This window comes from Pantherophis guttatus, chromosome 1 (assembly GCF_059756535.1).
Source record: "Pantherophis guttatus breed Tessera chromosome 1, ASM5975653v1, whole genome shotgun sequence".
In the NCBI taxonomy this organism is placed as follows: Eukaryota; Metazoa; Chordata; class Lepidosauria; order Squamata; family Colubridae; genus Pantherophis; species Pantherophis guttatus.
The window spans coordinates 288,138,611-288,150,868 of record NC_142063.1 but is presented as its reverse complement, the minus strand read 5'-3'; the positions used below and the strand labels follow the sequence as shown (position 1 = coordinate 288,150,868).

Sequence of the window (12,258 nt, the reverse complement as noted above, 5' to 3'; positions counted from 1 at the left end):
CGGCATATAAATTAAATAAAAAAAATAATAAAAAAAACTGTATGAAAACTAACCAGAATGGGATGAAACTTTTGGAAAAGAAGGCAATAAAAGAAAGACACTGCTTGAAATTTGGTTGGATGCAACCAATGACTGTAAGGAAAAATTTCAGAAAAAATATTGGAGAAGAAGTTGGATAGGGGCTCAGAATTTTACCAACTGGTCTTTTCTTATGTTTCCCTTCATGTACATTAATCATGTAACCTAGTTCAGTGTTTCTCAACTTCAATAACCTTAAGATGTATGGCCTGAGGAATTGAGGTCCACACATTTTAAATTTGCTGAGGTTGAAAAATATTGACCTAGGGAAACATCACTGCTAAGAGGTTACATACTATGCTTTGCATGCTTTTCCTACTTAGTTATCAATGTATCCCTTAACACTTGTTTTCTCTTATCACAGATATTCATCAGGGTTTTTTTTTATTCTGCTGCCATATTTATTCTTACCACACAGTTGGTCCCTTAATCCTCCTTACTGATTTTTTTTCATCAACTTTATGATTCTATTTTGTTTTGTTACATTTGGGACAAGCACAGTTTTGAAAACTATATTGGGGCTCCAGTATAAACTACACTATAGTAGCTACAATTTTGTGCAAATGTCTTTTTTCCAATCTTAATAAAACCTTAACTATTCCAGCAGTTTTCCACAATCACCTGATTTTATGCAAAACTTCATAGTCTGTGACAGGCAATCCAAATAGCTGTTCACCAGATGAATATGTAATAAACTTCCTCCAGAGCTCATCAAAGTTGGCCTAATAAATAAAAGAATACATAGGAATTAAGAGTTTAGATCATTCACAAATATTTTTTTCTTTTTGGGGGCTAATATTTTGATACTTAAATGTCAGTGGTGTGCAGAACCAAATGAAAAATAGATGGGGCTACTCACACACTCTTATACACATCTACATATTGCCTTATGCAAATGTATATGCAATCAAATAAGCATAATCTCAGTTCCTGTTGACTACATGGACACAGCCATGACATTTACTTGGCAGTGTTCCTTAAGTGATTTATTACTGCCTTCTCCAAGCAGGTTTTTATGTTCCTATCTAGTCTAGGGAATTCCCTAGTGATTTTCCACCAACTTCTAACCAGACCTGATACCCCAGGGTGGAATCTCCAGCTATTGTGTGTGTGTGTGTGTGTGTGTGTGTGTGAAGAGGCTGGTGAGCTTAGACTCTTTGCACAGTAGGAAGTGTCACCAACCTCTGTCTCTCTGTCTCTCTCTCTCTCTCTCTCACACACACACACACACACAAATAAACAAACAAACAAAATCCCTGAAATCCTTATCTGGCTGTTCCCAAGACAATGCAGTGAGTCTGGTGAGATTCTTGTACATAAATTAGCAACAATAAAGAAGCAACTCTGATCAGTTCACAATGCCATTCTGGTTCCTTATGCCTGTTCTTGGGAACAGCCAGATAAAGACTTCAGGAATTGGGGGGGGGAGTGTCAGGTCTGCATCACTTCCTGCCCTGTAGGAAGCTTGTCAGACTCTTCACTCCTTCCCCCCATTCTAGCTGGACATTCCATGACACCTCTTTACTTTGTGAGAATAGATAGGATTGACTAGTCCTGCCACCATATGCATATTCGCAACCATTGTATATACCTACTTATCACCAGTAATTCTCACATGTAGCATACCCAGTGGTGGGATTCAGCCAGTTCGCACCACTTCGGGAGAACCGGTTGTTAACTTTCTGAGCAGTTTGGCAAACTGGTTGTTGGAAGAAATCATTAGGGCAGAGAACCGGTTGTTAAATTACTTGAATCCCACCACTGAGCACACCCTCAATATACCAATTCAGCCACACTCCAACTCCCTCCAATTCTGCCCATCTTCCACTGAGCAGCTACAAGAATGGGACTTGAAAAACAGTTTCCCATGTAACATGTGAGATTGCATTAATCTCATCAGATATTCCATGGTGCATTTAAGACTGAAAATTCTGTATAAACAGAATCTGGGTAGCCATCTGTCAGGAATACTCTAGTAAGGATTGGACTAGTTGATCTTTACAATCCATTGTAAGACTTTAATTGTATAATACTGCAAACTAGCCTATGCTGTAGTATTTGGTGAATGAGAATAAGAAGGATGAAACATTGTATATATGCCTGAATACATGTATACATAAAAAGAGAAAACAGCATACTCTATACCCTCTATGAAATTATACCCAAACCTCTATATCTATTTCGTTATCTTGTTGTTCAGTAGAAGATCTTATACTTCACAAAGTTAAATAGCTATGCAAGATTCAGGCTAGCCCAATGGCTCTCCAAATGCCATGTAAAAGATGAGCTGCAAAATTATTACAATAGAAAACAAAGTATCAAGAAATATGACTGAATAATAGACAATGGAATAAATGGAAAATAAAATATTCCATTATTCCATTCCATTCCATTATTGTTTAACAATAATTCTACTCATGTATTAACTGTCAGATTTGTTGCAATATTTTTATTAAATGGAGATATATCTATTTGGTTTGTAACTGCTCAAATGGAACAAATCAGACACAAAAAAATCAACTAACTTTATTGTAATTTCAGAATACACAATACAAAATATTCTCAAGGTTCTCAATTCAGCTGCACAAAATGTTATCTTTTATTTAAAAAGTGTATTAATAATTTTTATAGCTTCCAAGATAAAACAGAGTTTTCAAAAGCAACATTCAATAGAATATAAATTGAAATAATTTCCTTTTGAGAGAACTAATAGGTATCTTGCTACTCAATTTAATAACATTTTACCTGAAATATCTGTAATCTATTGCTAGCTTCTTGAGGTGGTGTATTTGGAACCATTGGTCCTTCCTAAAATACACAAAATGTATCAAAACTAGTTATCTGATAAGATTAAATCCTATGTTCTGTTCTCACATTCTTTCAACAGAGACATCATACAATTACTAGGGTGTGAAAATTTAATATTATAGGCCATCATGCTTTATATTATTTGTGTAGTTGTTACAACTGTGTGGCACATTGGATTTAATTCTTCAAAGCAATTAAGTGATCTGGAGAAAGGCTGTAGCTACTTTAAAGAATGTTTGACAGAAACGGTACAGGTTGTACAGTATATCATGTTCTAAAGTACAGTTTGAGAATTAAATTTGAAGTAGTACTTCAAAGTTCTATTTATTTATTTATTATTTTATTAGTCATATTTCTATGCCGCCCACTCTCTGAGGACTCTGGGCGGTTTACACCAAAGACAGTATACTAAATAGCATATTGCCCCCAACAATCTGGGTCCTCATTTTACCCACCTCGGAAGGATGGAAGGCTGAGTCAACCTTGAGCCGGTGAGATTTGATCCGCTGATTTGCTGAACTAGCAAACTAGTCAGCTGAAGTAGCTGCAGTACTGCACTCTAACCACTGTGCCACCTCGGCGCTCTACTAGGTATAATTATTTTCCTTACATATTTATTCCATGTTTGTGAAACAGCAATATCAAAAGCTTTTCTTTTTTAATTGGATTACTTCATTCATGTCAGTTTTTAATCCAGCCAACACTGACACCACAAGTTTTGCAAGACAGTGATTCAAGGATAAACATTGATAAACTATCTTTATTTATTGCAAAAACTAGAAATGCTAGTGGCTATGAATAAATCTAACAATTGCCAAGACTGACATCCAATCCATATTTATAGTGGAAGCAAAAGCAATTTTGCGGTATCTTCCTTCCACCCATGCTACCTATTAAGACGTAAGATCTTCCCACTCTGGACTGGGAAGAACAGATGTCTCTTGTCCTTTGTTATGGTAATGAATATTTCTGATTTACAGCTCTCTATAGTTGACCTTAACAGCTTTGGTCCTCAAAATTTCTTTTAAGCCCAGAAATATTTAACGTTTACATTTTTAATGAATCTTTTTATATTGCTGCTTGTTATTTCAGTTAGGCCACAGTAAATTGTTGGAATTATTAATAACTCAGTAAATTATTATTGTTGGATTAAGTTTTCTTCAATCTATAGGGTTGAGTTCTAGCCTTTAAAGTAATTAGACTTCAAGCATTAATAATTTAGTATTTTAAATCTCTAGACATAAATATTTTTTGGTTAAAACAACCAGCTGTAGTTTCTTCACAACCCCCATTTAAATCAAGTTACCGTCTCATATGCTACTTCATAACCTGACACATCTTCACGGAAAACCTCAACTGCCTCCAGAAGCTGACCCTTAAACTTGGGCTGGACTTGAATTAGTTCATCCTGAACACTAGCCTGAAATAGAAATAAATATCTGTAATAAGAATGCAAAATAGTTATTATTATAGTTTTATATATGTGTCCCCAAATCTATAGAATTGTGGGAACAGAAATGATCCAGTATATACCGATTGGCAGGATTTGAGGAAAATAAGGGATTTGGGAATGAAAAAAAAAAGTTTAAACTGAAAATCTTGGAGGATTATATAAATGGAATGAAACCCTGAGGCTATGAAGTTAAGATATAGATTTGGGCAAATCTATGATGGCTATTATATACATTCCTGAAGGAATAAAGAATCTTGGAATTTTGTAGAGATCCATATACCAGGACTATTGCCATTATAGAACAATTTCATTTATTTTGTATATTGTGAATTTATATTCATAAACTATTGTTATATAATAGGCTATTTTAATATACTTACTGCTTTGCTTTGAAGCTTATTAAAAGAGTATCGTAACGTATCAACACCTTCTGATTCTTCCTTTGTTACTTCAACTTCAAATCTATATAAAATTGTGTAGGCCTCCTAAAACAAAATCAGTATCACACAATTTACACTTTTGAGCACCCTTGTTTTTTTAAAAAAACTTGTTTCAATTATATTCTTGCTTTTAAGAAACTTACCTCAATGGGCCCCATTATCATATCCATTTCTATTTCTTTATCACGTATATTAGACAGAGCTTCCATAGCAAAACGGACATCATCCAAATCTCGAATTGGTCGAGATAATTTTTTCAGATACTCCGTTATAAAACTTATCATGTCTTGCATTTTTTTCTTGTATTCTTCATTTAAATAGCGACAGAGCAACATTTTCCATGCTTTTGCTTCAATTGAAAGAGCTAATTTCATCGGCCCTGTTGAAAAATTGTCATACTGCATATTGCCAAGCTATTGATGTGTGAATGCCTCATTCTTAAATGAATTGTTCAAACTGCTCTAAAATAGAAGTGTACTGTTAGAAAATTTACAACATATCATCTGGGCCTGAAATAGTTGTGTCACTAGTTTTGCATGCATAAAGAGTTTTGGTTTTCTATTGTTTGAACATCAAATCCCTGAAATATTTTTGCCCCAAAAGACTAAATGTTAAGAAATATTAGTTGAAAATCCTAAATTTTCAAATTCAAAAGATTTTAAAATATATAGTTAAGTCTCTGTGCTCAGTTGTTACATTCTCAGCAGTGGTTTGTCAAACTTGAAAGAGCAAGCTAAGTCCATAGGCTCCTCCCTCTAATTGTTTGGAATAGCAGATATACATTCTGCACAATCATATGTTAGTTGTCATGATGCACAAAGATTTAGAGAGAGATTGGGAATTATACATGCAAAACTGATCCCCTTTCTAAGATGACTGGAATTCATGGAAGATAATTTCTGTATAGTGTTTTAAAGACCATTTATGCCACATTTTAATCTTTTTCTTTGCGATATTTATCATATTTATTGCTATTTTTGATATTTTTATTGATTTCATTTTTAAAAAAGAGATTTGTCAGGAAAACTATTGCTGGTCAGATTAAAAGTATAATTTTTATATTTTAGTCAATTTCTATTAACATCGCTGTGCCCAACTTTTCATTAATTATTGTCTTTTCTCTTTTTTTAAATTATAAATTGGACAAATTTATATTGATACAGCTATTCACATAAAATCAACAAAGGTATATTATTTAAAGATATATACTATTGCACCTTTTTTGTTAATTTTATCTATGCAAATATTTCTGTCTTCTAATTGTTAGATGCTTTTCCAAATATTGCAGCCTCCATTTCATACCTGTATTGAGTTCAATGGGGCCAACAGAAACTGTTGGTTTTAGATCTTCTATTTCCTGTTCAAAGGTAGCATAATGAAGAATTTCTGATCGGATCTCAGTCAGAGACGGGTTATTGGCCAAAAATTGCTGTGAGGAATTGCAATCATTAATATTTTTTATTTAATTAGGATTAATTTAGGTACCATATCATTTCAATTCTGGTCCATTCTACTAGGTCACATACTTTGAATTGCTATAGTAGGTAAACCATAAACAATAGATTTGCTTGTGGCTGTGGATATATTCCTATCCTCTTCTCCATTGTCTTCCTTGTGACAATGTCTCCCACTAACTACCCATTCCCAGAATATCCAGGAACTTCTTTTTGGCTGATGAAGACCTGGTCTCTTGCTCTGTACTATAATGCAGTGCAGCCCTACATCAGTTGGCAAAGCTGGTTCTTTGACTTTGTTAGGGATTCTGAATGTTACAAAGGGATTCTGACTGTATCAGAATACCTTAAGAGGGTTGATGCCAGCCCCCATCTCAGAATCCTTATGAGACTAGATGAAACAGTATTATTATTACTCAATGACTGATTGTCTTTCCCATTAGTTGCATCAAAAATGTTCTACTCTTTCCTTCTTCCCCAGTAGATGCTATATGTACATCGGATGTCAAAGAAATGACAAATCTGGCTTTCAAAAAGATGGAAAAACAACACTGGGAGAGGTATATCCTTAATGAATGACTGAATGAATTATGTCAATTTGTTGAGAACTGATTCTAAGTAGGCCTCAAACATTTGTAATTCCTTTAGTGTAACAGACCATTACCGTGGGGCCACATGAGCCGTTGTGGCGCAGTGGTTAGAATTCAGGTACTGCAGGCTACTTCTGCTGCCTGCCGGCTGCCTGCAATTTGGCAGTTCGAAGCTCACCAGGCTCAAGGTTGACTCAGCCTTCCATCCTTCCCTGGTCGGAAGAATGAGGACCCAGATTGTTGGGGGCAATATGCTGACTCTGTAAACCACTTAGAGAGGGCTGTAAAGCACTGTGAAGCAGTATATAAGTCTAAGTGCTATTGCTATTATTGGATAGCAAGCTCACTACTAAGGCTGAAAATGCTGATTTGCAACTGCTTTGCATTTTCCTTATGTTATAACTATGTTATTTATCTTTCACAGAACTTTCAAATCATAGCAAAGATTCCAAAGTGGGCGTTACCTGAACTTTAGCATCCCTATCTTCTGTCCACAGGGCTTTATACTTTTGAAAGTCTTGCAATGCTTCACTTGCAGCTTTCCTTACAGAGTTTACTGCTGAGGATAGAAGCAGAACTAATTTGGATATATCCTTATGTTCTGCCACACCAGGATAAAAATTTCTCAGCTTTCTAGCAGGAAATTGCTCCTCCAGTGTTTCTGAAAAAAATTTAACGTACCGCATAAAAATTTCACATTCCTTATCTATATATAGATATAGATGTAGATATAGATATACATTTTAAAAATCAGCAATTATGTTAATTATGTATATCTTCAAGAAAGTTTATATTTTCTTGACTGCAATAGAATTTATTTATTTGTAGCATGGTACATTCGCATCACATTTTGATAAAAAACCCACAAAAGTAAAAATATAAAATATGAAATATAAACATATACAGTACTGTGTTTCCCTGAAAATAAGATCCTGTCTTATATTTTTTTGAAGCCTGAAATAAGTATTTGGCCTTATTCCCATGCGCTCAAAAGCCCGATTGGTCTTATTATCAGGGGATGTCTTATTTCGGAGGAAACGGGGTATTTGTTTTACATAATTTTAGCTTCATTGGTCACAGTCAGGAAATCAGCAAAATACTGCAGTAGAAGAATCTCTTTAATTGGCTTGATGAGATTCCTTTATTCATACCTATATCCTGTCTACTAACTAACATTTATCACAAAACTGTAAAAGAAGTTTCCATAGTTGAAAATGTCTAGTACAATGTTCCATTTTTTTTTAAGTGGGAAGAATTACAATGGTTGGTGAGTGCTAGGAAGCTGAACCTATTACGGTTCACTTATTTTTAAACAATATTTACTGAATACTAAGCTGCTTCTCTGGTTAGGACTATTTAAACTGAAAGACAGGGATAGTGATACACACACACACACACACACACACACACACACACACACAGTCCTTAATTTTTTAAATAAAAACACCAGTCTAAAAAGGGTTTTAATTATTTAAAACGATTATTCGTAGTGTTATATTTGTATAAAGCCATAAGGCATATGTTAATACAGTAATATTATGTTAGAGTACCATAATGTTTTTCATTAAAAAAAACTATTTTAGTTTTTAAATAAAATATTAATCAGAAAAGTGTTTCAGTACTAATGAAACATTCTTAAAAATGCACATAAAGAAAAGCATTTTTTTTATTAAATAGGAGATGGAGACTCCTTCCTCTCCATGTTCAAGACAAGGTACTCCCAATGTAGAGCTAATACTGAAACTTCAATAGCAACAATATCCACACACATATTTTATTTATTATTACATTTATTTACTACCTGTCTAACAGTTGTAGAAAACTCCAGGCAGTTAATACAGGCCCTTTTTAAAGGCACCAAGTTAATGGCCCTCAACACTTCTTGGCTCTGGAGTTATAGATAAACATTCAAATTGTTCTATCATGGCAGCTATATCATACTCACTACTTCTCTAACCTAGTGGTGTTCAAATGTGTTGGACAAACTCCTACAATTCTGAGCCTATGAGAACTTATGAGAGAAATAATTTAAAATAACTAGGTGGTAGCTAATTTCTATTATGCTTTCATAGTTTATTGCAATAAAGATAAAATGCAGTTCGACTCTATATGGTGGCGCAGTGGTTAGAGTGCAGTACTGCAGGCTACTTCGGCTGACTTACTGCAATTTGGCGGTTCAAATTTCACCAGGCTCAACATTGACTCAGCCTTCCATACTTCCAAAGTGGGTAAAATGAGGACCCAAATTGTTGGGATCAATATTCTGACTCTGTAAACTGCTTAGAGAGGGCTGTAAAGCACTGTAAAGTGGTATATAAGTCTAATATAGCTATTGTTATATACCTATTAAAGAAAGCAAACCCCATTTAGTATATAGGGATTTACATCTCAACAAGCATGCTTAGAATTCCAATGTGATTCTCTTCTGGGTAATTAAAATAAGACTAAAATTTTAGAAGCAATATTTTTAAAGGAGGACAAAAGAGAAACAGTGATCTTACTTTCTTCTTTTTTTTGTAGTTTCCCCAATATGCTAGGTGATGCAGGAACATTGCTTTCCCCCTGGTTGTTGGATTTCAACAAGTGATGCTGGCCCCAGTGAGCCACACCACGGCTTACATCCAAGGTCAACTGAATCATACGGTTAAGGGCTTGCTGGATATCATCCAAACTGGGCACCATCACCTGAAAATAATGGTGGATAAAGGTGGAAAAGCTATTTTTCAAGAAACACATATGGTGGATTGGTTATCACCATCAGTCACCAGCTCACTGGTACAAAATTATGTATTTCAATGCAGTATGTGTAAACTATGAAATATTAGAGCTGCACATTCAAATGAAGTGGCAGGTTTTCTTCTATCAAACGGAACATAAAAGCTGCAATTTTTCCAGGTTTCAGAGAAAGAACGAAAATCTTAAGTGTGCTAGGATCAATCACACTAGTAATATGCAGGGTTTGAGCTACTGAGCAGATTTTTGCAGATGAGAGCTGATGGCGCAAAGTTTCTCTCTACATCTGCCCTTCCTCTTGCAGAAATAGAGACTGCACTGGAATGGAATGGAACTTCTATTATAGCTTCCTCCTTGTGATCCAGAATTTCCAACATTACTAGATGATGCAATAATATGAAACGCTTCACTTACTCTAATAGACAGCCTTTAATTTTATTCTAATCTTACTCTAATATACATGTCATACAATTTTAATTCTAGAAATTAGGAACCGAATGTCATCCATTTCTTTGCAGTTCAGTTGTGCCTGGAGCTTTTGCTACATTTGTATTTCAATGAACTGACTTTGACAAGAGCTGAAAACAAATCCTGAAGCACCTTAAAGCAAATTTGTACAATATGAACTTTCATGGACAAAATCTTCTTTCACAGCATGCATGAAATTGATATTTCTATTTGATATTTGTGTATTTAGCACTACATTCTATTTAAATATATTTTATTCTTTTAATTCATTTTTGTTACCAGATCAGCTTTCCAACCTTCTGATATCTTCCATCTGTGTATTGTCTATTGCATCATCCAAGCTTTTATTAAACAAGTTGAGTAGCACTGCATGTGTGACATAGTCAGAAGAAATTCACAGATTATTTATTACTCTGTGATTGCAAAAATCACATATAACAAAACCACTTACCACATGAGGAATGGCTAAATGTACTTCAGCTTTCAGAAAAGTAACAACATCTTCAGGTTTAACTGTTGTCTGAGGTAAATAAGGCAGCCGTCCAAAGTTGCTGGAGCTGAACAAGAAATGAAGATTAAATCATTTATTATATTAAACACAAGCATTCAGGGAGAAAGGGCTATCATGGGCTCCTCAGAGGAATCTGTTAGGTCATAGTGACACTCACAATTCCCAGGGCTAAGATAGGCCATTGATTATAACTTATTTTATGTTTAATAAATAACTAACAACAATTTGTTTAATAACAAATAACATTTCTATACTCCTATGTCGAGCACTATGTTTTCTGTACACATATTAGTTTTATAAAGATGAAATATTTTGAATTAAGATTAACTTAAATTAAGTTAATTAAGATTAACTAAGAGCCTTGATAGTACAGTGGTCTAAGCACCCTGTTATTAACACAGCTGCCTGCAATTTACTGCTGGTTCGAATCTTTCCAAGGCTCAAGGTTGACTCAGCCTTCCATCCTTTCTAAGGTAGGTGAAATGAGGGCCCAGTTTGTGGGGGCAATAAGCTGACTTTGTATAAATATACAAAAGTATGAAGGCTATTGCTTAACGCATTGTAAGCCGCCCTGAGTCTCTGGAGAAGGGCGGCATATAAATCAAATTTAAAAAAAAAAAAAAAAACTTCTGGTAGCTACATGGACCATCCAAGGAAGGATCCATTTCACTTGCACAAATCCAGGCAGCTTAAATGTTCACATATTGCATTAACCAGTCTATTAAATAAGTCATAACTGACTTTTCACCATCTACTAAGCCATAGAAAGGAGATTCTTTATCATAATCAGCATACACAGTCAAAAATCCTTGTTTTTTTAATGGAAGTCATGGTGATAACCTCCTGGATTAAGAATTCTGAATACCTTTACCCTTATGGCTAAAAAGCAAATGATCAAGGAATGGCAGGTGAAGAAGAAAATTCAGGGATCTGTTTATTTCTTGGTATTGAAAACTTTATTAGTTGTTAAGGAAGCATTCAGCTGGAATTTTCTCATTTGTTCCTTTCTGCTGGTAGAAACAAAACTGCCAAGTGTATCAGGGCAGGTGAGGAAAAAAAACAAATTTTCACTTATATCACTTACCTTGAAACAAATACTCTTCTTTTAAGAGCATCTAAGGATAATCGTGTAGTTTTCTGCAGGCTATCCAGCAACTGATGGCTAAAATATGCAACTACCTCTTTGCATTCCTGCAGTTAAAAGCAGCAGTTTAGATTTGTGTCAACTACATATCTGTTCAAAACCATTCAGTAATTTACGTCTTCTAGCATAGCCTGTGAAGGTTACTGATACTGATTTTCCTGTTGAAAACAACATTCCTATTTTTAGCTAAATGGGCCACAAGAAAATCTCATGTAAGGCAAATGAGATCTGCTTCAGAGCTCACCAAACTGATAGGCTGGTTTTAATAATGGAATGAAAGCACAGCTAGGTACTAAGCATGGATCTAAGTGATTACTTAGAAGGTATTGTCAGGAAGGAGCCCCAGACATATACTTTCTTCTCCTTGTTTTTATATTGGCCAGGATGAAGTCGAGAATTAAGTCTCACCAAGTGAAAATTGGATGAAAAGTTTCTAGCAAAAGTGAAGGAAGGGATGGTTTCAGCACCCCTTTGCCACTTTTCTATTTTAAATCATACTGTACCAGCAAGGTAATTCTGCATTAAATTTGTCTATAATTTTGTTCAATTAAAGCAATTTCACAGGATGAAATATCATAT

The 12,258-nt window shown here is 34.7% G+C and overlaps 1 protein-coding gene across 1 annotated transcript in view; it reads right to left on the bottom strand.

Moving 5' to 3' along the window:
• DNAH8 (dynein axonemal heavy chain 8) overlaps positions 1 to 12,258 on the bottom strand; it is a 133,090-nt gene that overhangs the window by 86,959 nt on the left and 33,873 nt on the right. The window contains exons 24-33 of the mRNA XM_034428025.2: positions 11,620 to 11,726; positions 10,476 to 10,581; positions 9,325 to 9,508; positions 7,288 to 7,484; positions 6,082 to 6,208; positions 4,923 to 5,158; positions 4,720 to 4,824; positions 4,193 to 4,306; positions 2,824 to 2,886; positions 700 to 800 (exon numbers count right to left, since the gene is read on the bottom strand). Coding sequence (XP_034283916.2) covers positions 700 to 800; positions 2,824 to 2,886; positions 4,193 to 4,306; positions 4,720 to 4,824; positions 4,923 to 5,158; positions 6,082 to 6,208; positions 7,288 to 7,484; positions 9,325 to 9,508; positions 10,476 to 10,581; positions 11,620 to 11,726 — 1,340 coding nt within the window. The remainder of the gene's footprint in view (positions 1 to 699; positions 801 to 2,823; positions 2,887 to 4,192; positions 4,307 to 4,719; positions 4,825 to 4,922; positions 5,159 to 6,081; positions 6,209 to 7,287; positions 7,485 to 9,324; positions 9,509 to 10,475; positions 10,582 to 11,619; positions 11,727 to 12,258) is intronic.